A 27,421-nucleotide genomic window follows, 5' to 3' on the forward strand; every position below is an offset into this window, starting at 1 on the left:
AGTCGTCAAGGTTCTTTTTGAAGAGGGCCAAGGAGATGCTCTGCTTGACATGTATGAGCAGTCTATTCCAGAGTATGGGGAGTTTCTGGGTCAGGAACCTATCCCTCCAGCATGTTTTGTTCATTGTGATGAGACGAGGTTTAGGTCCCTGGAGTGTGTGGCTCTGATGGATTAGGATTTCTTTAAGTGTAGCATGTCCAACAGCTCTGTGTTTGACATGCCCTTGTATGTTAAGCAGAGATCGCTTCTGAGTAGACGATATGTGACAGAGTATAGCTGGAATTTTTTTAGTCGGTCAGCATAGGGCATCAGTTTTAGCCTGTGATTCCTTTGAGGTGTTTCTGCAGCCATTCCAGTTGTTGCAGATGTCTTGTGAGGTATATACCAAACTGGGCATTGTACTCTGGGTTTAATGAGAGATGAGTACAGTGGGACAATGACCTCTTTTTTTCTGTATGAAAAGCCCTTAGTGATGAGGTGTGCCACATAGAAGGATTTTTTAACTGTTGTGGTGATGTGGTTACCAAAGGTGAGACCACTGTCCACCTGTGTTCCTAAGTCTCATCACATTTTCGGTGTTTAGTGTACTGCCACCTATGTGGTAATTCATGTTACTTGGTTTTTCCCAAAGGGGATAGCTGTACACTTCTTGGCATTGAGCTTGAGCCCATGGCTCTGCCACCAAGCATCTGTTTCTGTAAGACCCTTTTGTAGAATATCCACATCATTTGGGGATTCAATAATGGCTCCCAGTTTGCAGTCATCTGTGAACTTTGTTAGCCAGAGTCCCTTAGTGTTGGCCTGTACTTCAGAGAAGTATATGCCAAACAAGAGCGGTCCCAGGACTGAACCCTGAGGTACTCCACTTGTCTGGAGCTGGATTTGGAGTCTGTTCTTTTACAGTGTGGGTACTGTCAGTAAGCCAGTTGACAACCCATCGAGTGATGTATGGATTTATGCCCAGCTTAGTAAGTTTATATATGATTCCTGAGTGAGGGGATGGTGTCGAAGGCCTTGGCGGGGTCCAAATAGGCTGTGTGGACCACCTTACCCTCGTCTACGGCTCTGGAGACTGATTTGAAGAAGTCAGTCAGATTCAGGAGACATGATCGGCCCTCCAAGAACTCAAATTGTGTGGGGTCCAGTGTTTGAAGGTTGCCATTGTCTTTGTTTAGAAAGTTCCATGATAATACGTTCCATGGTCTTGCAGATCAGGCTCGTCAGACTGATGGGATGGTAGCTCCCAGGATCCAAGGTCGATCCCCCCCTTGTGGAGTGGGATAACTGCAGCTGTGCGCCACTCAGGGGGCACAAAGCCTGAGGTGAGGCTATGATTAAACATGACACTTGGATGAGGTGCCAGTTCATTTTGTATTTCATGTAGTACACAGCCTGGGATGTAGTCTGGTCCCATGGATGCTGTATTCTTAGCTTTGGAGAGTGCGGTTTTTACCTGTGTGGTCGTGATTACTGGAATTTGGCAATCTTTTGGTATTGAGATGGGCCCTTTAGGGGGTGAGAGGGGTGTGAAGTTGGCACTGAATCAATCTGCTAAGATATTGGCAATGTCCTCGGGATCAGTATATTTAATGCCATTCTGTTGTAGCTCAGAGCAGATCAGAGCATTGCCATTTAGATTCTTGACATAGCTATAGAATTCCTTGTGTTGTCTTTGGAATCTTTGGCAATTTTATTTTCATAACTAGCTTTGGAGGATTTTGAGGGAACTCAGCTTCTTACTGAGGCTGGTAAGGGAGTTTTTTGCATCCTAGGAGTTTCCTCTTTTCTGGAAAAAGTTTCTTCCTTCTGTTGTATAGTTTGTTTATGACAGGGGACCACCAGATTGGCTTCCTTTTTTTGGAGGAGGGCATCTTGGTTCTATTTGGGATGGCACGATTCATGCACTACCCTTGTTTGTCCTGCCAACCTTGTTGACTGTGGTCTTTTGAGGCAGTGTAGGAATTGCCTCATGTACACAGACAATCCTCTACTAATAACTCAATCTAGTACAGAGTGTGAGAGATGCATTTACACCAAGAAACTAGAATCCATACTCTCTCTCATTCAAAACAGCAGTAGGTTGTTAACTCACTCACCACTACATATTCACATAGTAAAACTACTCATACATATACCACTACTCTTACACATAGTGCGCATCAAATATATAAATCCACATAATGTGGAGGTTCTCTGAAAAAACTTAGTGAAACACCAGAGACCTCCAAAACACAAATCTTCTACAGCTAACAGTCTCCACAGCACTCATGATGCACAGCAACACTAGTGTCTCACCCACCAAGCCTCGTAAGGCGTAACACTCAAAAACCAAGTTTTCTTGTCATTAGAGACTCAATAGTGAGAGACAGATGTCCCCTTCACCAGGATGGACAAGGAGAAAATCACAGCTGCCTGTCCAATGCAGAGATCCACCAAATCGTGCATGCACTTTAGTCTCTCAGCAACAAGTACCATTATGTTGGTGTGAATGACCTGAGACATACCTTGCTGGACTATATGAAGAGAGACATGGTTGAGCTCTATGTCCCAGGCAGGTATTTCCCTGGCCTATTGCAGCATACCACCCTCACCTAGAATTATGCCACAGTATAAACAAAAATTATTTCAGTAATTGGCTTAGTTTTTGGTGTCATTCCAAGGGGATCCAATTCCTGTCTGCCAGGGAACCCATGGTCAATGAACCTTGCTGCTTTGCCAGAGATGGTTTGCACTTGGCACCGCTAGTTGTTCAGCTGCTGTAAAAGGCTCTTGCCTCCCCATAGTGCCTTTTTAGCCAAGGTCTCTAAAACAGCATTACCAATGTGAAATTAACTAACAGAACAAAATAAGGGTCATGCTGATGAATCCCAGGAGCTTAAACCAAAAACTGCACTCCCCTGGAAGCACTTCTACCACTAGAAGATGTAGATGTCTGTCTAGTCATAGAAACCTGGTTTAAGCCCTCAGAGAGCACCCTGGCCTTGCAAAGGCTACAATGCCTTCCACACCTTTACACTGCAAAGTGAACATGTGAAAACTAAAGGAGACGGTGTTTCAATCTATAGTGGAGATAAATTCATCTCACGTCTGGTTAGACTGAACAACCCCATGGATTTACTCCAGGTCCAGGTTACTGTGGGTAAGACCCCTATTCAAGTCCTAGCCATTTATAGATCCCCATCCATAAATCATGACACTCACAAAGCCCAGTGGTTATGAGGCATTTCAATTATGCCTACATCAACTGGGAAACCTACTTTAGCCTGAACTCGCTAGCACAAAAGTTCCTTGACTTTGTGAATTCAAATGCCCTGGTGCAAATTGTTCATACCCTGAAAAGAGGAACAAATGTTCTAGATCTGGTCCACATCAACATGTCAGATAGGTGCACTGCTGCAGTTGTTGGACCCTCATTAGTTAAAACTGACCACTTATCGGTCACCTTCAAACTGACACTAACACTAGAATTCACAAAGGGTAAAATCAGACAAAAAAACTTCACCAAGGCAAACTATGCCCTCCTAGGTGAAGATATAAATCCATTCTGATCCCCACCCCAAGCTGAAAGTCGTAACTACACCATAGCTTACACTAAAGCCCTGTATAGTCACTTGCATATGTGTCTAAACTCAGCTGTACCAGATAGAATCAAAGCCAGAGCCCCAATTAAAATCAAGCTGACATGGTGGACTTCCAGCATCAGCAAACTCTAGAATAATTGCAAAATTTTCTGTCCAAGAAAACAAAGACAATGACACAACAGTGGAAAAGCACCCTCCTCAGCCTTAACAGGCAAATAAGACAACTTGTCAAATCCTGCAAAAGCTACTTTGAGAGAAACCTAGCAAGTACTGCCAAGGAAAACCATAAAGCCTTTTACAGCTATATATGTAACCTAAAGGGTAGAACCCAAGCATGTGCAGAACTGGTGGCCAACAGTGTCGCACACACTGATCTCATAGAGAGAGCGAATCTGCTAGCTGATAGGTTTGGCAAAAATTCCTTCCCTTATCCCTTCCTAACTTACAACAACCCCCCCCCCCCCACCTTACATATCTGAAGAGCAGTTCCTCAAATCCATTTCCAAGGCAAAGGACACGGCCTCTGTGGTACCAGATGACATCCCAGGCTATCTTCTAAGCAGGCTAAAACATGAACTAGCATCACCACTAAGTACTCTTTTCAATCGTAGCCTAACCAGAGGCTTTGTTCTTGCCGAATGGAGAACAGCTAGTTATTCCCCTCCGGAAAGGTGGCCTAGCAACAGAGCCAGGGAATTACAGACCCATAAGCCTGACCAGCCTCATCTGTAAGGCCATGAAACATATCATTATGGACCTCATAAATTAAATAAAGACATGGCTGACCTCCAAACCCCGGATCCTGCCCAATTCGGCTTCGTGAAGGGCAGATCCTACCTGTTAAGTCTGGTGGATTTCTTTGCAAGTGTGACTAAGGCCATTGATGAAAGCAAATCTGTGCACACAGCATACCTCGACTTGGCAAAGGCTTTTGACATGATCCCACATTAAGGCGTTACCGATAAATGTAGCAGACTGAATTTAAACCCCTTCATTGTAAGATGGGTTGCCAACTGGCTAACAAATCAGACGCACACTATCGAATTGGGTGACTCCACATCAACCAGCAGACATCTTACCAGTGGAGTGCCACAGGGGTTAAAGCTGGGTCCCCTACTGTTTGGTATATACTTTTCAGAAGTTCAGGTCAACACTAAAGGGTTGTGGCTGACCAAGTTTGCAGACGACTACAAACTAGGTGCAATCGTTGAATCCCCAAATGATGTCAATATACTCCAGGATGGCCTCACACAGTCATGGTCTCAAACTGAATGCAAAGAAATAAATCATCATTCCCTTCGGCACACACAATGTCCCTTCACGCTATCAAATTAATAAACTATCCTAAGTACCCATGAAGTGGTAAGGGACCTGGTATCACAGGTTAACCATGACCTTAACGTCAACCACCATGTTTCTACCATTGTAAGGAAAGCTTTCCACGTAGCTCACTTGATTAGTAAGGGTATCACCTTAACAGGAAATAAGTTATAACCCCCTATACGCAGCACTTATCCGGCCCATAATTGAATACAATGCTCCATTCAGTATGTACTGTACTAAGCACCTGCAGCAATTACAGAGACCTCAGAAGTTTCTAACAAAGAAGATGAAGGGCCTCCAGCATGTGCCTTACATGGACCAACTAAATTTCCTGTCACTGTACTCTATGTTGTATAGACTTCTTAGGGGAGACTTATGTCTGGCCTACAGAGCAACCCAAGACCCAAACCTAATGAACTTACTGCATATGCATAAATCAAATGGGTCTAGGGCTACCCATTCCAGGGACTTAAATATGGCCTCCATCTCAAATAGGACATGTTGGAGGGACAGATTTATCTTTCAGCAACTACCATGTCTTTGGAACAGGTTACCAATTCACGTGAAACAGAGCACCTCTATGACACTATTCAAGAGGAACCTGGATGAGTGGATGGGGCACCATAACTTCTTACTGGGGATAGCGCCCACAACCCTCCTGGACATGGGCAGTCATTACTAACTGCAATCTAGGCTATTGACTAGTACTTCTACAGTGTTACACTGGGTTAAAATGGCTAGGCTTAAAATGACCTCCAGATCGACAGTATAGTAATCTTCTATGATCCTAATAATTTTGTACAAGCTTTATGTCCAATAGGTTTATTCTTACTAAATCATTGGTATTAAAGCTCCAATTCCTGGAATCATTCCATAAAATCCTTTATGGTGCATATTAACAATAGTTAGAAAAGCTGTCACTAAAACTGGAAACATATCTACACCCTCAGTTTTAGATTACAGATATTGTGAAAGTTGTTTGTAAAAATGAACTGCACAATTAGATGAGAATTTACAAACCTACTTCTAGTTATAACTACTGGTTGAAGATAAAAATCTGATTAAGAAATATTGATTTATTTAATACTGGCAGTTATTGAATTTGCACAGTTTGATATTGACATCTTTGTAAATAGTTCTTATTTATTTGTTCTGTTAATATGCTATGTTCATGTATTAAAGCTTTTAATATTTTTTCAAAAAAAAAAACTGCATTACATATTTTGCATTTGCTTATTTACAGAGAGCAGAGTGAACAATGCTGGTGTTTCATTCAGTGTGGTATAAACTTCAAGGGTTGAAAAGCTTAAAGTAAACCTTCACTAAACCTTCAAGTCCACAGACCATACAGTATAAAAAACTGTATCTGTTATTAGGCAAACGGGTTTCTCAGGGCTTGTTGAGTTTTTTGAGAAAAGATATACTTCATGTTTTCTTGTAAATGTTGTGATAAGGTATACGCTGAGTTTTCCTGTAAAGACTATGATAAGGTATATCTTGAGTTTTCCTGTAAAGACTGAAAAAGGTTGCCACCAGAATCTTGCTAAAAATGCGATTAATAATAATAAATTACAGCAGCTTTATTTCCTCTGAATTGGAAAACAAGAGTAAACCTAAATGTAGATTTCATGGAAAAACATTAAATATGTGCATTATATAGTGCATTTTTTACATATATGACATTAAGAAGTTATAATAGCTGGTGGAAAAGAGCTTCCAAACTGTATGAATTGTTGTTCTCCTCCTTTATAGTCTTACGTTTCTAAATCCATATGTGAGTGACAGCTACCTTTTCTTTTATCTCTTAGAAAGTCAGTAGAAACTGAGCGCTCCCTAGATTGTGACATTGTCAATGAGTAATAAATCTCTGTCAAAGTAACAAATCTTCCAGGGAATTTGGAGCAAGTGAAAAAAGATATATTTTTTCAAAAATGGCTTTTTGTTTTAGAATCACAGTCCAAGAGTCAAAAATTATCATGATCTAGGAAGTCCTTTGTAGATGCAAGGTCATGGCCAATTTGAAAAAAAATGTGTTTTTTAAGCATCTTGTTTTTATTAAAGTCAAGTGTGAACCATAAATCTTAAGTTTCACCCCACTTTATTCTAGATTCGTACAAAAGTAATTGAGAAGAATGCAAATCCTGAATGGAACCAAGCAGTTAACCTACAGATCAAGGTCAGACTTTTTTTGTAGTGTAAGAAACACATATTACATGGATTGTGTTGTTGTTAAAACATGTAACAAATAAGGATTTGTTTTGTCTGTCTCCATTAGTTCCCATCAATGTGTGAAAGGATACGACTGACAGTATATGACTGGTGAGTTTTCAGTATTGCACGATCTGTACATTGCTTTTTGGTGTTAGCTTTTCTCTAACTCTTCAAGCTAGAACTTTTTGATGAAATATGTTCAATTCCTCTTTGTGTGAGGTTCAGGTTTCTATGTTTAATGTACATCCTCCATTTGTTTGTATCATGGATTCTTTTAATTTACCTTACAGGGCAGTGGACTGGTACACTTGCATTTTTGACACCAGTGCTTTAACAAACATTTTACATTCTCTGTTGTTGGCTCTTTAACAGCAAGCTCAGGACCTGCTGATGAGGAACATTTGCACACTAGGTGATGGTAAGCATTTGTGGTTGCAGTGGAATCCTGAAGAGATGGAATTACCTTTTAAAATACTACAGAAGCAGCCACAACTAAAAAAAAAGGATTTTCCTATAGAATAAATGTCAGGAACAGTCTGCAGAAAAGGTCACATTTTCTTGGAGCTGGAAAATAAAATTTACTTTACAAATGTATAAGCAATCTTCTACTCAGGAGGTTATATACATGCTGTTAACTTGACAATTTTTAAATGTATGCATTATACTTAGCTAGCTTTGTAAAAGCAAAAACCCGGTCATATTTTCTCATTTGAGGAGAGTTAGCTGCTTTTGTAACTGCTATGTATAAAACATGACTTCTGATTGGGTGCCTAAACTAATATAATGTCTATTTAATGCTTTATAGGTTCATAGGCATATACTAGGCTAACAACCAGCAGGACATTTATAAGCATAGCTGTGCAATCCAGTTGTATATCTATGTATCATGTACGTTTATTAGAAGGGGGGTTAGGAAGTTTCCAGAGGTTATGTAGGGGGTATGTTAGTTTGGGCATTACTGTCTGCCTCTGTCTATCAGAGACATGGGAGCCAGACCCGGGGTGAATTTCCAATTTCTCATCCATTAGTCAAGGTTACACTTAAATAAGCTTAGGGATGGACTTTGCTTCAATGTTCTAGAACATGAGGATCCTTTGAGAGATGTATCTGTCTTGCCAACATGTTTATTTTGCAAGCAAAACTTAAGTACTTGGATCTGATGCTGTTCATTTTGAGGATATCAAACCAGTTCAGCAGAGCTAGATCAGCAAATGCCTTTTATGCCAGGTATAAATAGCCTCTCAGTAATATGTAGGCAATAGGGTATTGAGATCAGGCATTAAGATGATCTGTGTACTTCAGTGTGTTTATACCCTCGATTCTTCTGCTTTGGACAACATATGCTGGAGCTAACATTAATCCTAACACCCATGCAAAAAATGTCATTCTGTTGTATTACCATGGCATAGGAGTACAGAATAGCTTCAAGCTTCATGGATTTAACAGCTGCAGTAAGGAGGCATAGAGACAACTTGTGTACACTGTGCATACTCTAAGAAAGCAAGGGGGGGGGGGATACACCTGTTTTTTTGCTAGCATATTCTAGTAAGAATGTAAACTTGTTTCAATTTGAATTTTCCCACCATCCATCCTAAAAAGGACAATTGCCTCCTTTTGACATTTCAGAAAAAGAAAAATTAGATACTTTATTACAAAGCTTTAGTCATTTTCAGGCTAGCAGTATGAATGAATTTTGAAGACTCCATAATGCCTGTTAATACTGGCTTTCACTAAATTCTTATTTAATTCTCAGTCCAGCTCTCTCTCAATAAATAAATAATTTAATTAATAAAAACTGAACTGTATAATAGTGACTTAGTAAATAATCAGGATTATAGAAGTGCAAAGAAAAATGATCTAATAATGGAAGGTCCCATAAAATTTCTTCATGTAAACTGCTAGACATGACCTGCAATATTTCAAATCTGTGTCCAAGACATTTAAAACCAAGGTATTGGTCCCTAAAAGGTAGCTTTGAGGTATGTTATAAAGAAAGTCCAAAGAGTTCGGCAAATCTTCCCTCAAAATGCAGACAACAGCCCAGACACACCTGTTTTGAGAAACCTCTAGGAAGATTGTCAGATTTTATTAAATGATACCATGAAAAGGAAAAAAATTATCACATGCACATTATACCTTTACCTTCTTCCAAGATTTGCCTTGGATGGCAAACAGATGTGAAGATACAACATCAGATACAAAGGAACATCAGGTTTCAAATACACTTCCCTAATATAACATCTTTTAGCAATAAGTATAAAGTTCATTCATTTCAGGAATTCAGCAGCATGATTGAGACCCTCTTCCAGAAAAAGTTAATCTAAACAGTTTATTTTAGGGGCACTTGATTACGGACAATTGTAGCATTATGATTTGCAGAGGTTGGTTATGGATTTATATAAGTTAGGTGGATGTCACAGTTGAGTCTGTTTTTGGCTACATTTCTCAACAAGTTATGTTGTACCTGTTGCTGCTCCTACTGAGCAATGTTGTGGTGAGTTCTTTAACAGTGTTGTAGGCAGTTTAGGCTTTTTAATGCATTGCCCCCCCCCCCCCGCGCCACACAACCTTGTTTTAATTATGTCGCATTTGTCCGTTGGAGGTGACCAGCTGCAGGTCACCATTATCAACCTGACATTCATACATGTTACTAGGTGTTTGACAGAGTACATCCCGTGTTGTGTGACAACCCAGGCTTCAGTAATTTGTGGGATCTTACTCCAACTTCTGTTTAACTGAAGATATTGACGTGTTTTTGCAGTGCTTATTTAAAAGCTTACAGATTAGATGGCTGCCTTTGGAATGCTTGCTTCCTCTTTCTGGTTATTTGATTTGTACTATTCTGAATTTAATCTGACTGACTACATTTGCATTTACATTGTGCTTTCCAAGTTATATCAGTTTACTTGTAAACACCACAGCATACTCTGCTAATTAGAGATAGCTTTATAATGTCAGAGCCAAAGGCAAGTATTTTATTACTTGCCTTCTCTTTACATGTAAAGACAGCACTGCAAGAGTTGACCTTTTTAAGTTGTTTACACAATTGTTAGAGTATGCATTGTGTTGGTCTGTATTCTCCTGTGTATATATACTTTTCTGGTGAGATTCTCAGTTGCTGGATAATTCATTTGGTGACAGAGTCTACACCATAAAAACATTCTTGCAGTCTTTAGTAAGATGTTACAGTTTTGAACAGAGTGCCATAAAAAGTAAACATGTAACTGATACATTGAATAATGTTGGTGTTTGCAGTATCCTTTGATGGTATACTTTGCAGTATCCTTTGATGGTATACTTTGCAGTATCCTTTGATGGTATACTTTGCAGTGATCTCTTCATGCAAGCTATTGTTTGGCTCTTTGGAACGTCTGATGTTCATTAGATCACTGTTGCAGTCATAACTTGGATTCAGGCATCCTTTTACTGCCCGTTTTGTCAGTTGATGTTGCTCACTTTTGACTCTACTAGATTTGGCAAGGACTTTACATCAATGTTGAAGCTCTGGGATGGTGTAGACAGATGTCATGTTTATAGAAGGAGTATTTTGACATCCCAGGGGGAGGCATCACCTACACTGAAGGGCAAGGGTGTCTGAGCATTGGAATTTGGGATGGAAGAATGGGAACACCACTGGCTATGTCCCAGTAGTAATGACTGTTACAACAGTGATTTATTCTAACATCTACTATTATGGTTAAGATGCCATGAAGTTGTCCTTTCCACAGATCTGTGAACAATTATGACATGAAAGATTAAAGTGCAGTCAGCTTATTCAGTGATGATGGGTAGAACTCTCTAGTTCTGTGTTAGTGTAAATGCTAGCTAGGTGGCAGTAGCTGAAATCTAGACCTTTTAGCAGAAAAATGGAGGAGGTCCTGAAGGCTGTGTAATGATGAATGAATTTGATGGTATCAGTCTTTGTGAGAGGACCATAGATATGACAGGTAGGCAGTTGCTAGTCCTGGTTATTACCTGCCAACATTTGCTCTGTTAGTGGGGCTATAGGTCATAGGCGCACTGTTACTATTTTGTGTCTTTACTGTTGCAACTGTATCATAATGCATTATATTTATATGCTTATGCAGACTTGTACAGTGTTTGTTATGCTTTCATTATATTCTTTATTTGTTGTTGTTTGATAGTATCATGGCTTCTGCCATCGCAGACTTTGAAGCTGCTTCATACAGTGAAGTGTTTTACTGTGTTAGGTGGATATCTACTGTGTTAGGTGGATATCTACTGTGTTAGATGGATATCTACTGTGTTAGGTGGATATCTACTGTGTTAGGTGGATATCTACTGTGTTAGGTGGATATCTACTGTGTTAGGTGGATATCTACTGTGTTAGGTGGATATCTACTGTGTTAGGTGGATATCTACTAATGGCCATCACGCAAAAACTAGTGCAATATGTACAGGAATGAGCAAGAGAAAGCCTTGGGTAACTGCATCCCATGATGCACATTTACAGACCAGTCATGTGGCTATCCATAAATGGTCTTAAGGGGAAGTGTAGTGTGACTAGGTGATCATGTACCTTCTGTGTGTGATGCGTTGGGTTACATTGGTCAGCCTGTTGGTGCAGAAAAGTGTGTGTGTGTGTATATGCACCCGTGTGCGTGTGTTTGCGTGCGTGTGTTTGCATGTGTGTGTGTGTGTGTGTGTGTGTGTGTGTGTGTGTGTGTGCATGTGTTTGCATGCATGTGTGTGTGTGTGTGTGTGTGTGTGTGTGTGTGTGTGTGTGTGTACTCCATTTGTCAATATTTCCCTCAGGGAAGCATAGAGCATATCAAAAAAAATGCCTGTGGTTAGGAGCAACCTGTGGCTCCATTCCTTCTGGCAAAGATGTTTAAAATTATCACCAGCTCTTCCCCAGCTTGACAGTCCTGGTCTCTTGGTCACTTTAGGGAAAGTCTGAGGATGAGGAAGGAGAGGCACTAACATGTAGCAAGACTGTCATGCATCTGGTTTATATTGAGAAGTTCTTCAGATTTTGTCCAGGGTAAATGGTTCAGACTGAACTGGATCCACTTAAACTGGTGTTCTTGTTGCTGTTGTATGTTATCACTAATTGCAGTTAATTCAGACTAGTCTGCATCTCACCCCCAGGTGTATTACACATTTACATGATTTAAATATTCTAATCTCTGCCTAAGCAGTTAGACTGAGTGGCCCACTTAAGTCTTAATGTGTGCTGAGTGGACCTAACCAAGGTAGCAACCTCCTACCCCTTATTTCAAGGCCAAGCATTAAATAATTTAACTCATGAAACAGTTCTTTTATTAACAATAATATCTCTAAATCACTATAGCCAAGAAAGCAGTTTAATGTCACTCTTGCTGTTACAGGTGTGCTTTGTGTGTTTTTGTGACCAGTGCCAAACGTACAGATCTGATATCTCACCAATACCTTTGCTTTTCACAATACAAATGGTGGAATGTGGACTTGAAAATGAAGAGATCAGTGCATCAATGCTGACTTCCTGGTTTCAAAAAATGGTCTTGTATGTAGCCTGCTGAAATTGTCTTTATGATGATGCTTTGGCAGGAGCCACTGGTTTAGTCATGCACATGTGCAGAAAGACCGAGCTGAAACTATCCTCCCTAAAGAAAGAGCAAAGAATCCTAGGCACACTTTTTCATGAGGAAGTTCCAGCCAGTCTTCTCACGATTTGATGGATGACAGTTTGAAGAAAAATGTACTCCCGTCCCTGTATGATCCTCTTCATCCACCCATACTACCAAAACCACCCAACCCCCAAAAGCAGCTGCCTCCTCCTTGACTAAGGAATGCACTTAAGCATCACATGGTCTTGTCCCCTCATTGTGTAAGTCACCAAAGTGGATGAGTCTACTAATCTGACACTTGCAGACCTGACTATTGTCTGAGACTGATCACAATGGGGTTAGGGTTCACCAAGTTTGCCCCATTTGGAGAGCCACTACAAAGGACCACAGGGTATTGAACACCGTCAGTCACACTTCAGTGCTCTTATTTCTCCCCAAGGAAGAGCTCCACGACAAGACCAAGTATTATTTTTTAATTTCTCCAAACCTTTCAGGTTTCCAATACTATGATGGGAATGGACCCCATTCACAAATCAAAGTATGATTAAAGTTCATGAAATTAGTATTGTTTCAATCATTGATGTCAGCCACAAGTGCTCTTTGCAGGACTTGCAATGTGCCCAGTAATGATTCCTGCAGTTCTTAGTGAGTTACATGAATTGGGTAACATATCTAAATAAGATTGTAAGTTCTTTTTTATAAGACCTGTTGCTCCAACTACTATTGGAACTGTCTGGGTATCTTTCTTCCACACTGCGGTTGTTTCTGCCTGCAGATCCTGATATTTTATGACTTTGTGTCTCTCTGTATGCAAGACATTGTAGTCACTGGGTGTTATCAATTTCAATGATCAATGCTACTTTTGTCTTCTTTTCTTGAACAGTTGGTAATGGGTATCTCATGTAATGTAAACTTCATCATTTTTTATGATCTTTATGGCTCACGTTTCCAGTGTTTTTCAGCCACTTCAATATCATGTTTGCACAATCCCCAGTGCAACAGTCTTGCCACATTATTATGCCTTTCAGTATACAGTCTGTCTGCCATTAGTATGTCGCTACCAGCAACGAGGTGTGCAACTGTTTCCATTTCGGTTTTACAAAACCTACATGTGTCTGTTTCTCCCACATATTCAATGGACTTTGTAAACCATTGTGTACGTAGCCGACTGTCTTGGGATGCTAATATTAACCTTTCATCTCTTTGAATTCGCCTCTCCTTAACCATTCTTGAGTTCATTCCTGATCAACATGAGGTTCTTCCAGAAATTTTCTATACTTGCACATATATGTATGCTTTTTCCACATTTCTATCCTTCTCATCTGATCTTTCACCTTGTATTCCTATTCTTTCTTTTGTTTTTAGCACATTCAGTTGCTTTCCTGATTTTTATCTTCTTCTCGTTTGATTTTCATTCCTGCTTGACGAGAATATGCTTCTGCTAAATTAAGCAGAGAGGTCATCTTAGATTTATCCTCCTCATGTTTCAAGAATTTCACTACACTTGAGTCTTGTGTGGTCATGTGTGGAGTCCCACGATTGCAGATCTATACATGTAGTCAATTTCAAGGAGGCCCATCCCTCCTTCGGAATGAGGAAGATGTAATGTTGGGATACACTGATTTTTATAAATCATTTGGTGAGCATGAAGCATCCTTCATGTTTTCCTATCTAATCCATGCCACACGTTTTGGGGCCAATCAGTCACTCCGAAACTGTAGATTAGCACAGGAAGAGCAAAATAGTTTATAGCCTGGATTTTGTTCCTACAGGTCAACGCTGTTTTCAAAATTAATTTAACCATGTCTTCCCAAGACGATCAGGACAGCAGATCCAAGAAAAAAATAGCCTTTAGTGTTCAACACAGTAATAGCAGGAATTCACAAAAAAAATCAGTTTAGCGTGCTTTCACCCAGTAAAATACTAGGCTTTTCCTTGGATCTGCTGTCCTGATTGTCTTGGGGAGACGTGGTTACTGGTCGAGTGATTGTTCATTTTTTTACTTGCTTTGTTCCATGGCTGAAGGTGTGGATTCAAGTGTATTTATTGACACACCAGAGATTTTGAAAGAAGGAGATGAGAACTCGCCAGTGACGAGAGGTGAGTTTAATAAGGTACTGGTTCTTTTAACCCAGCTAGTGGAGAACACTAACAGTTCCCCTGTTTCTTCTCAGGCTGGGTTGCCTGGTAATCAGAATCAGCTGTTTGAACAGCAAAATACACACAACGTGTGTGTGACGACGAACCAAGGGATTTTAAATGAGGAAAGGAGGCGAACGGCCGCTTCACAGCATTCGGAGCACCGTAATCAACCAAAACGGGATTTACACAGCAAACCAAGCAGCCATAGCTGCAACGGAGGCAAAGGTACTGACAACCAATTTAATTTTGATTCTTGGACTAATCGAAGGTTTAACGTCAGTGAAAAAACTTTTAACAACAGTATACTTTTGACGAAAATTTTAAACTGTTCAAAGAAAAGCTTTATTCCTTCAAAACTAACCAGTTAGAGATTGATTACCTGAGTGAATGTATTGCAGCTAACTGGGTCCCTAAGGGACTGAGAATTTTTAAATACCCCAACAACGTAAAACATGACAGTTGGCTTTACCAACAGCTAACAGAACTATTTAACAAAGACTGGGGTTGAACTGTTAAAATTAATGGTCTGAGACTAAAAGAACCAGAGAGAAGTTCTGTTAAATGAGATGAATTCTCTGCACAACAAAGTTGTTAATGAGAGTATGTCTAATTCTGATAAATGTAAATATGAAGGGTTGTTTCAGGATGTTGACAATTATTGTGACAAAATTATTAATAGAAAAATAAGGAAGTTAGAAAGGGACCTTTTGGAGTACAGAGAAGGGACAGCGTATCCCCTTTTCAAAACTGGCTCTTCTACTTCTAATGGGGACCACGGGTACTCTGTTCGTAATGAGACGGAAGGTGACAATAACAGCATTGATGAGCATACAGGTTACCTTTTAGGAGAACCCGTCAGTAAGAAGAAGTGAAAGACTTGCTCAAAAACAGAGGAACCATTCATACCAAACCCCTAACACTACGGGGGGGGGGGGGAGTGGGTTGCAGGTTCCCAGGGAAGAGTCGGAATTTTCAACCTACTTAATGGGGTCGTTGACACTGCTAGAGGAAAATGATTATATTGTGAACATGTTACAAGTGAACTCAGATGATGACCAAAGAGTATGTAAAAAGATAGTTTTACTATATATAATTTCTCAGATATGGTTATTAATGATTTCTATTTTAAAATGTTCACTAAGGTGTTTCATTTTGTACCCTCCCGACCCGGGTCTATGGTGAATACATTAATAGATCTGAAAATGTATATTAGACAATTAAACTTACAAATTTTCTTCAAGGGACAGGAACTGAATAGAGAAGAACTGAGTAGAAAAAGCCTGTTTAACCCACCAGTTAATCAGACATTAAAAATTTTTGAGGAGCTGGTGGAAAGTGAAGTTAGGAATCTTGACATTAAAGGCAGGGTAAGTTCGAACCTTTCAGAAGAAGGAACATCTTTACTTGAACAGTTGAGAGAAGAAAAATGTAGAGTAATGAAGCCTGACAAGGGTGGAGGGGTGGTGTTAATGTATATTGATGATTATGACACACAGAACACTACATAACAGTTTCTCATAATGAGATCAATATTGCTTATGCTAAAATTTATTTTTACTTGTTGGACCATTTATTGCAGGGGAGTATTAATGAAAAGCTATACAATTTTTTACCTGTAGAGAAACCTAAGATTCCCTGCATATTTGGTATCCCTAAAACCCACAAAGGTATCAACAATATGAAATTCAGACCTACTGTGGCTTGTGCGGGGAGCATTACTGAACTTCTAGCTATTGTTATAGATTCTCAGTTAAAAAAGTTCTTGAACTCTGTGATGCACATAACGAAAGACTCTTGGGACTTTTTGAGAAGAATGTCTAAAGATAAATGTGGTCCGGAGGTTTGGTTAGTCACTATTGCTGTGGTTGAGTTGTTTCTAAGCATACCGCACAAAAAGGGTTTAGAATGGTTTGGTGAAGTTTTGTTAACAGAATCGGAGTTGGACAGGAACACCCTAAACTTGATTATGGATTATGGCTTAGAAATAACTTTATTCACTTTAACGGTGAGTTTTACCAACAAAGGAAAGGTGTTGCTATGGGGGCCGCTTGTGCCCCCTTATACACTAACTGTGTTTTGTACTACTGGGAACAAAAATTTGTTCTTAACACAGATTGGCAGGGTTACATCACATTTTACACCCGTTACTTGGATGATATTTGTTTACTGAGGGATGGGCCTACAGATAAATTTGATGATTTTATGGTGTATCTTAACCAAACTACTGATTTCCTGGCCTTTACTTACACATTTAGTGATTTTTCCATCAATTATTTAGACATTACACTTTATAAGGATGTGATTAACCACTGCTTTCAGTCCAAATTATACCGGAAGGTTTAGTTTTCTAACTCATACTTACATTTTGAGAGTGGAAACACCCTTATTATCAAAAAAAAAAAAAAAAAAAAAGGGATAGTGAAGGGGCAGATAATTAGGGCCTCTAGAATGACCAGTGTGACTGCTGAATTTTTAGAAGAGGTTAGGACCCTAACCTCACTTTTTTTTTTAAGAGAGGTTATCCCAAACAATTGGTGGACAACATGGCCAATGAGGTTATTATGAACAAGCAAAGGAAGTTTTTTCCCTTGTTAAGTAAGGGTCTGCCTGAAGTGGGACGTATCTGAGGAAGGTGATCTTAAACACAGAGGCAGCCTTCATTCACACCTTTTTTACTACATCCACGCAAGTGGAAGACATTATTAAAAGATATTGGCATATTTTAAAGTTCAGTGATGACACTAGAACATTTCTTCTGAACCATCCTACTTTCGTTAGAAGGAGGGACACCAACCTTAAAGAACTCTTTGAAAGGAAACAGGTTGTTAGACAGGTTACTGATGAAGTAAGATGGGGGACTCACAAATGTGGAGCCTGCCAATAATGTAGATCTATTTTGGACAGGGGTGAGTTTATATATTCCATCTAGGGGTTTTAGGTTGAAAGCGTCAAAATACTACAATTGTATGAAAGGGGTGGTGTATATTGGGATTTGTGAAAATTGCCAGAAGTTTTATATTGGTAAGACAGAGAGACCACTTAGGAGAAGGATTTATGAGCATTTATACAAGGTTTCTACAGGAAAGGAATCAAATGCTTTTTATAGACACTTTTTAATATGTAAGGACATGAGAATAACATTTTTTGTGATAGAGCAAGTGTTAGTCATTCCCTGTGGAGGGAGCCTTGGAGTCCAGGGTGGAATACATAGAACTGTTTTGGCAGTTGAAGTTAGACGCAGGTAGACCCCCCTGGTCTCAATGACCATATTAGTATTAACAGTGTTTTAAAACTCAGGGCTGATAAATTGTAAAATTTATATTTATATTTTTATTTATTTACTAAATATTTTGTTATTAGTATTGTATTTATTGTTCTGAATGATTGATGTATTTTATATATGTATTTTTCCTATTTTTATTTAATAGGATATTTATTGTTATAGTAGGGTTTTGACACTGATTTTATGAACTGGATTTTAAGGTTTAAACCAAATGCACCTCAATTTTAGAGTGGATGTAACATGCATTTTCTGAATATTAGAGCTGCAATTCAGCTTCATTATGCTTTTAATTAGGTTATTCCATGATAATTAATTGATGGTATGCACACTTAATTGATTTATAGATGTGATTGGTTGTGCTGCATTATTTAAATGCACTGGATGGAGATGCTTCTTTGTTCTGAAGAAGCCTAGTATTTTACTGGGTGAATGCTCTAAACTGATTCTTTTGTGAATTTCTCCTATTACTGTGTTGGTGAACATTAAAGGCTCTTTTTCCCTTGTATCTGCTGTCCTGATTGTCTTGGGGAGATGTGGTTACTGGTCGAGTGATTGTTCGTTTTTTCAAAATTAATTTAAGCCTTCTAAAGTATTCTTTAATGCGTTTTATTTGCATTTGTTCATCTTTTATTGTTGATCCTTCATTAATTCCCAAATATTTATACACTCCCTCTTGCTCAAGTTCTTTTATATCACATTCTTGTCCTAAACTGATGTTTTCCTGGTGCTGCAGTTTTTCTGCTTTAAAGGTTGCTTTTGCACACTTATCAAGACCAAATGACATTCTTGTATCATCTGAAAAAGTTTTGGCAACCTGCAGATGTGCTTTCAGTTCCTCATCTGATGATCTATACAGTTTTAAATCATCGACAAAGAAAAGATGAAAAGTCTTTACACTTTGTTGTTTTTTATCCCTGGATAATCTGTCCTTTATCATGGCTTAATTGCAAAGTGGTCTGCCACTGTTTCATGGTCACTGTAATGCAGTTGATTGGTGTAGGGTGTATCTTATCCATTTTTTATCCATGAATGTGGGATACTATCAAATGCTTTTTTATAGTCAGTCCATGTCATCCTTAAATTATTCCCCTTTTTACAGTTCTCCAGTATGACTTTATTTAACAACAAATGATCCTTTGTTCCATATGACTTCCTTATATTACCCTATTGTTCTACTGCCTTAATTGAGTTTTCTTCTAAATGACTGTAAACTCTGTCAGCATCAGTTCCCATGTATAGTTTATACGTCATCTGAAGGCAAGTTATTGGTCTATACTTTTTAGGGTAGCTTGCAGGTTCACTCTTAAGGAGCATTGTTTTGTTTGTTATTAGCCAGGTTTGTGTCTGTTTGGGTTGGACATATAAATAGTTCGTACTCATGGCTAAATCCTCTTGCAAAAATGTTAATACTTTTAACCAAAAGTTAGGTACTGCACCTGGGCCTGGGATTTTCCAGTTAGAGGGTTTTTTAACTTTGTCTCAATCTCTCAGGCTGTTACTTCATCCCATTTCATAGCCTGCACTTTTAAACTTCTTAATTTTTCTTTTACTTTTTCTATCCATTTAACATCTGTGTTATATTCCACAGGATCTTCGTAGATACATCTCCAAAATGTATCTATTTCCTCTTTTTTTTGGTGGTCTTTCACTTCCTTTTATCTTATTTCAAAATTCTCTATACAACTTTTTTGGGTCATCAATAAATTGCTTATTTAGTACTTTTCCTTTATATTTATCTGTGTATCTTTTAAGTTTTTCCACTTGTGCTGAAATGTTTCGTTTATTTGCGATAGTGCATGATAGATCCTGGTCTATTCTATTACTGTGCATTGCTTTAATCACATCTACCTTTCTCCGTATTTTTGTTGATCTATTCCCTCTTTTATAGTCTTCTAAGAGTGACACTTCTTGTCTTAATTGCTTTATAATTTTCTCTGTTCAATACTTCCGTGATGGTATTCAATTTCTCCCCTTCCTTTCCCTCACTACCTTGTGTTCTTGTGGTAGACCTTTATCAGTTATTAATTTAGAAGCATGGTAATATAGCCTTTTTACTTCTGTTATATCACATGGATCTCTATGGACAGTTCTGATTACTGCATTCATTTGTTTTATCAGACTTCTGACTTTTTTTTTTTATTGACCATTTTCAGTCTGTTTCTCTCCTTGATCTTAATGTATCTATCCATGTCTATTAAATCAAGCAACTCTTCTCTTAGCTCATTTTCTTCCAAACTGAGGGCACATCCCTTGTTTTTCATTTCCTGTGGGCATTCTATAGAAAGCTCTATAGCATCTTCTATTCAAGTTCATCCTGTGCCATCTGTTGCTTTGTCATATGGGAACTCATGATCTACCACTCCTCAGCATTGATTGCATCAGTTTCCTGTTCCTTTCCTTGCTGTCTAGCTTCAAGTGAATGTTTATACAGATTTCCTGTGGAAGGCTCCAAATTATATGGCACCTGACCAATTATGTTTATACTGATTTCCTGTGGAAGGCTCCAAATTATATGGCACCTGACCAATTGCGTCCTGTTCCACCAGTTTCCCCTTAATTTGGATGTCCATTGCTCTGTCCTGTTGTGGTACTTTCTGCATTCGATTTTCTACACTGAAACCTTCACTTTGCAGGTTCTCCATTACCTCAGTTTCTATTTCTTTATCTTCTTCATTACTAATCTCCTTTTCTAGTTTTCTCTTTGTCTTCTTACTTTTTGTATTGTATAGTTTTCTATGTCCGGATTCCTTTGTCTGTATTTCTCTTCAAATATCTTTGGTGCTGCTCTTTTTGTATTGGTTAGTTTTGCTTTCTCCTTTGCATAAATATTACACCATATTAAATCTCTTTCTTTCCCATGTCCATATTTCCTCTTCATATGCTTCTTTATCTTCCTGTTTCTCCTTACTTTGGGGACTCACTCCATCATGCTGTGATATAACCTGTATTAGACCTTCTACACCAAATCCTTCACTTTGCAGGCTCTCCATAACTTCAACTTCTATTTTATTTTTTTTAACTTCTACTTTACTGATCTTTTCTACATTCCATCTTTGTGATTTTTTTATTGTAAAATTTTCCATATCTGGATGCCTTTGCTTGTATTTCTCTCTGAATATCTTTGGGGCTGCCTTCTTTATATTGATCAATTTGGCTTTCTCATTTGCATAAATCTTGCACCATATCAAATATCTCTTTCTTTCCCATGTCCATATTTCTTTTGTATATTGTTCAAATATCTCTAGGTTTTGTTGTTTATATTTTCACACTTTCTCAGATGCTTCCATTAACAAAAACACATCAATGTTTCTTGATATATATACTGTTTTCACAAATCTGTTGTATTAATGAATGCAAATTTTCATTTGAAGCTTCTGACCGTTTTTCTTGTTGAAGTATTTTTCTATCCTCTAATTTCTCTCTTAATTGTTTTGTATGTCTTGTGTATGGAAAATCTGTTTTTTTTTTTTTTTTTTTTTTTTTTTTTTTTTTTTGCATAATAGTAGCATCACATAATTTCTTTTTTATCCCCAATAGTCGTGGTGCTGCGGCAGCGTTGTCGCCTCACAGTAAGACGCTGTCCGGTTCGATTCTCAGCTAGAGCATCTTCTGCGTGGAGACATGCGTGAATGGGCATACCTTCATTGAAGGTTGTGCGTCAGGGCTGGTAACTCGGCACGTAAAAATCAACTACCAGTCATTATCGGACCGGAGTTCCACTGTGGCGACCCCCTAACCGGGAAAAAGACACAACAACATCCTCAATAGTCCACTTTATCATATTTATGGCTCTTTTTAGGCCTATCCATTTTTGTGGACTACTTCCTTCTACAACGGGGGGGGGGGGGCATCCTTCCCCTGGGCCTGGCCCCATTGTATGAAAGTTTCTGTATTTTGAGGATTCTACACTCTCATTTTTCTAGTCCTGGCACCAGTGTGCCTACCAGGCTTGGGCACTTTTTTATCCTGGGTCTTGTGCACCCAGCTGTCTCTTAATTTTTACCTACTTCTGTCCATGATATATGCTGTATAAATACAGTCTATATATCAGAGTCGCCTTGGTGAGATTTTGTGGAAAGAGTGTCCACCTTGCGAAAGTACTCACCAAGACTTGAGGATGAATTCATTTTCAGCACTATGCCTCTCCTTTGCTTGCTGACTTCATCTCTCCATTCGGGCCCCAAGTTTTCTGTACAGGGCTCTTGCTATAGGCCAAAACTACTGCTCAAAGGAGAACTATACTGGAGATTCAGGTATGTGTATTATACATAAATAACATGAAAATGCAACAATATTCTTCAAGAATTAAAAAAATATATATATAAAAATGTTAAAATACATAGCGATGAGTTATGCAGTTATGATTAAACTTGCTAAAATATATTTTGAAAGAAATGGAATGGATTGCCTGTGAGTCACGGCACTATAATTTAGCAGCACACATCTTAAGTACACTGGCAATGTTTTCATTTATGTCTGGCAATTATCCATTTTTTAAGCATAACTTTCAGATTAATTCATATACCTCTGATTTTAACTCCCCAGGGCATTCTTGTGTGTGTTTGGATAAGGCATTTTGAACATTACTTCTAATAATGTCATAACAGCATTCGTATAGCCTTCCATGTAGGGGGTGCTTAGTCTTTCCCATGTAGAAGGAATTGCAGGGAGCACAGGATGCTAAATGCATAACTCATTTTATAAAAAAATATAATGTTCAGACTTAAACTAAATGGAGTAGATTATTTCTGTACCTTCAAATATGTATTTACATTGTGAACACATCCCACATTTTAGCATACCTTTCATAGCATTCCTATGAGTCAGCACACTTCCACTTTTATTTCACATTTTTCCTTAATATTCATATATGTTCATCATATTGATCATTGCTGCAGTAGCTTCATCTATATGGATTATATCCTGCAAAGGAAATAACAGCTGGACAGGTTCCAAAGCTTTGAGGTAGCTTCTACATGGCCAAACAGCTCGAGCTGACTAAAAAGACAGATTTTGATAAGCCCTTCAGCTCTTTCTTGCTGTTGAAGGCAGTGCTTCTCTGTGGACTTTTGAGGATTATTGACTGGCTTGTGTGTCTTGCTGGGCAAATAATTACCTTTGGGAAACTTAAAAAATGTTTATTGTACTTTCCTGTTTAGAAACGTTACTTTAAAATGTATGTTTTAACAGACCGTCAGTAGACTTAACTGTACTTTTAAATGGGAGACGCTCTCTTTTCCTGTCAGTTTGAAAGCTGTTTAAAGTTACTGAAAACCATTTTTTTTTCTTAGGAAAAACTGTGTTGTTTTGTTTTTTTATATTTTTGGGGGCTGGCAGAGTGTTTTATAATACTTTGTACTGTGTTTATGTGTAGAAAAAGTGACATTTAATGATTTACATTCCTACAGGATTTTGCTGCTCTTTTCCCCAGGAAAGAGGCCCTTTTTCTGCTTGACCATGGTACAGAGCATGAAATCTGCACATGATTTTTCTTCCAGCCACAAAACGAAAAGTTAAGCAAACAGCTTTTGTCACCACAGCAGGCTAATAATTTGCCTCAGACACAAGTAGGTGACTGCTGTTTGGCCATAGCTTGTTCCTCAGAACATTTATATTTTCCTCTGGATCCCTGTGGTGTAGCACCTACAGCCACTAAGAATCCGAGGTTGGCCATGTCCTCTGCTGCTGCTCTTGTAGGTTCCTCAGAGGGCAACAGAGAGTCACTTTTTCTTGTCCTGAGAGTGGAGACTGGTAGAGCTTCCCTCTTTAGCCAGAATGTTGTGCCCATCCCTGAAGAAGCTGCTGTTGCCATTAATAACACTGTTGGCTTCATTATTCCTGTCAGAAAGAAACAGAAAACTAAATGTTTACATGTTCTTCGTGTTTCACTGTTGCAATCATTACATTTGGGTTATCTGCTTGCAGGTAGCCCTCAGTCGGCCTGATTAACAAAGTCTTGGGTCCTGTATCGGTTGCTGTCCCGTCTTCCATGATGTCAGGTCGTCAGGGGTATAAAATATGTACCCGACGCCATTACATTAGTCTTTCTTGCCGTGCGGTGCCCGAAGCAGAAGCAGTTTGCAAGTGCCGGTTGGCCGACTCCTGAAATTTTCGTTTTCGAGTTTCAGAACCGAAGTCTTCAACTAAAGCTAAGTACCCCGTTGGGGAAACTTTTTCTTGCTCATTCCTGATGTCAGTAAAAGTTAATAATTGCATTACTTGTGGAAAGCAAATACTTCATAAAGGTTTTCATTCGTACTATATTCCTTGCCTAGGCCCTGACCACAATGTACCTTGCTGTCAGTTTTGTGCTTTATTTAATCAGCACACTATCCGTCGTCGGTATATTTTCGCCTCTAAATATTTAATTTTTCCGTTTAATTATCCAGAAATGTCATCGGTTAGCCATCCGACTACCGGGATTCCTGAAAAAATGCAAAGATAAAAACAGAGAACAGGCCGCTGAGGTCCAAAACTACCGATAATGCTTCTAAGCCAGTCGCCAGTTCGCCGGTACTCATTGAGGCGCTTTCACAGCCCCTGATACCCGCTACTTCTGATTCGCAGGCCTCTACTGAGACCCATTCAGAGTCCGGTATGCCATGAGATGCTTCAACTATGCAACCTGCGGATGTCTCTACCTTGGATGGGTCTGGAGCCACTGTGCAGACACCGGCTTCTGAGGGTGTATTCAGGCCTACGGACTTGCATATTAAACAGACGCCTCCTTCTTTACTTAGGCCTAAATCTCGATCCATGCCTAAAAAACTGATGCCCAGGCCACATGTTCAGGCCTCTATGCTTAAAAAACAAACAAGAATAGCTGAAGATCTAAAAACTCTAATCAGGGGTAGCAACCCCCCCCCCCCTTCTAAGAGGCCTAGGACTGAAGTTGATTATGAATATTCTGATCAGGATTCTGTTGTTTCTGATTCTTCTGATGATCTGGATTTGCCCTTATCTACTTATGAAGGTTCTGATGCAGAGGACTCCATTCCCTCTGCTTCCCCTCCTGAGGATTTTTCTTTTGGGGCAACCTTACATACTCTAAGGGAGCATTTCCACTGGGAAAGCCAGGATTTTTCTGATTCAAAAAAGAGGCTTAGGGATTTCCCTCTCGTACCTCAGCATAGGCCTTTGGCTATTCCTCCTGTACTAGACATTGTTGATGCTTTTTCAGAATCTAGTTTGGCCCCTGATTCCCTGCCTCCTGCTCCCAGAAAACCTGACATACTACAGGGTCCCTGAGTCCCACAAGTTTATTTTTAAAAATCCTATTGCAGATCGAGAGACTATTTCACAGGGGCCCAAGGGTATTAAGACTTCTACTACTAAAAATCCTACCCATTCTGATAGAGACTCCAAGGCGCTGGATAGATGGGGTAAGAAGGTTTACACTTCTGCAGCCTTGGCCATTAGGGCTTTAAATTGCCAGTTTCATATGTTAAAGTGTCAGCAACATGTTATTGGACTGCTTAAATTGAAAATTATGTTGATTCCTGACTGTGTGGAAAATAAAGAGTTATAGGATTTAATGCATTCTGCTGAACAAGTTGGAAAACATACTTTGCAATGTGGTTTTGATTCATTAGAGGCCTCTTGCCAGGGCTTCTGTTACTGGGTCTGTGTTCAGAAGACATGCTTGGCTTAAGGAGCAGTCTTTGCCTGATCATGTTAAAGCTAAATTGTTGTATTCTCCTTTAAATCAGGATCGCCTGTTTGGCAACAAGGCTGAGGAAGTTCTTAAAAAGATGAAAGATAAAGCTAAATCTATACAAACTGTTAGATTTTTTACAAGTTCAGCCTCCTAGATTTAGTAGGCACTGATCCTCTAAGAATTGGTCCTTTCCAGCCACTTCCAGGTCATCTCAAGCCAAACCCAGACACAGCAAAAACTCCAGGTTTCAGTCCCAGGGGACACACAGAAGTAAGCAGTGGGGAGCCTCCACTTCCATATCTGGGAATAAGAAGACTCCCCCCATGGTAAACTGTCTCACTGACATCCTTTTAAAATTTCCATGCACTTATCAACTGACTGCCCCTTTGGGTGGAATGATTGCTCTTCATGCAAAGAATTGGGAACTCATTACCCAGGACAAATCGGTTTTAAATGTGGTGTCCCAGGGATACAGATTTCACTTCCACACATTGCCAACACCAAGTGGGTGGCCAGACCTACCCCCAAATCAGTGAGCAGAGGCCCAAAAACAATTACTTTCTCTCTTAAGCATGGGGGCTATTCAACTGGTACCAGAAGAGGAAAAGGGACAAGGTTTCTACTCAAGACTTTTCCTGGTACCCAGAAAAGACAATTCATGGCGTCCTATCCTGGACCTGTCTACTCTAAACACCTTTTTGGAGATTTCGAAATTCAAGATGCTGACTCTTCAATTACTTCCTATGCTAGGCAAAGATGCCTGGTTGGCAACAATTGATTTAAAAGAAGCATACCTGCACATCCCAATCAGGGAATCTTGCCAAAGATACCTACGCTTCAAAGCAGGCTACATGCACTATCAGTTGTCTGCACTGCCCTTTGGCTTATCTACTGCGCCCAGGGTATTCACAAAGTGACTAGCTCCAGTTATTGTATTTTGCAGGCAAAGAAATATTCAAATATACCCATACCTGGGCAATTGTCTAATTCAGGCAGAAAGCCAGGACATACTATTAAATCATCTGGCATTTGTAAAGAAATTGCTCATTTCTCTGGGGTATACCATAAACGAAAAGAAATCACATCTTGTACCCTGCCAACAAATTATATTCCTGGGAGCAAGCTTGAATACAACTTCCCTGATGGACTACCTCATGCCAGAGAAACAAGTTCATTTGACAGCCTACTTCAAACTACTGGCCATAAAGACCCAGCTATCTGCAAAGAAAATACTGCAAGCTCTGGGGTTCATGGCCTCTTGCATTTTACTAATTCCATATGCAAGACTATGCATATGAGGAAACTACAATGGTATCTAAAAAGCCTATGGTGTCAACATTCTCAGGATCTAGAATCAATGATTCCTATCATATCATACTTGTCTACAGATAGAGTTCCTTTGGTGGGCAGAGGCCTGCCACCAAAACAAGGGACTGCCATTCACTATACCCCCTGCCTCCCAAACCCTGACAGACACATCAGACTATGCATGGGGGGGCTCACTTGACAGGGCAGTGCATTCAGGGCAAATAGAACCAAAGTCAAATGCACCTGCATATCAATCAAAAATAAATGTTAGCTGTACAAAATACTCTGACAGCCTTCAAGGACCACATTCTTCCAGGACAATTATTGGTAAAGATGGACAACACCA

At 39.3% G+C, this 27,421-nt stretch overlaps 1 protein-coding gene across 1 annotated transcript in view; it reads left to right on the forward strand.

The window, feature by feature from the left end:
- Positions 1 to 27,421, forward strand: part of LOC122788742 (myoferlin-like) — a 1,037,182-nt gene that overhangs the window by 822,646 nt on the left and 187,115 nt on the right. The window contains exons 15-16 of the mRNA XM_044055636.1: positions 7,012 to 7,080; positions 7,180 to 7,223. Coding sequence (XP_043911571.1) covers positions 7,012 to 7,080; positions 7,180 to 7,223 — 113 coding nt within the window. The remainder of the gene's footprint in view (positions 1 to 7,011; positions 7,081 to 7,179; positions 7,224 to 27,421) is intronic.

The sequence above is a fragment of the Protopterus annectens genome, chromosome 14.part0, assembly GCF_019279795.1.
Source record: "Protopterus annectens isolate FY-2018-M chromosome 14.part0, PAN1.0, whole genome shotgun sequence".
Classification (NCBI taxonomy): Eukaryota; Metazoa; Chordata; order Ceratodontiformes; family Protopteridae; genus Protopterus; species Protopterus annectens.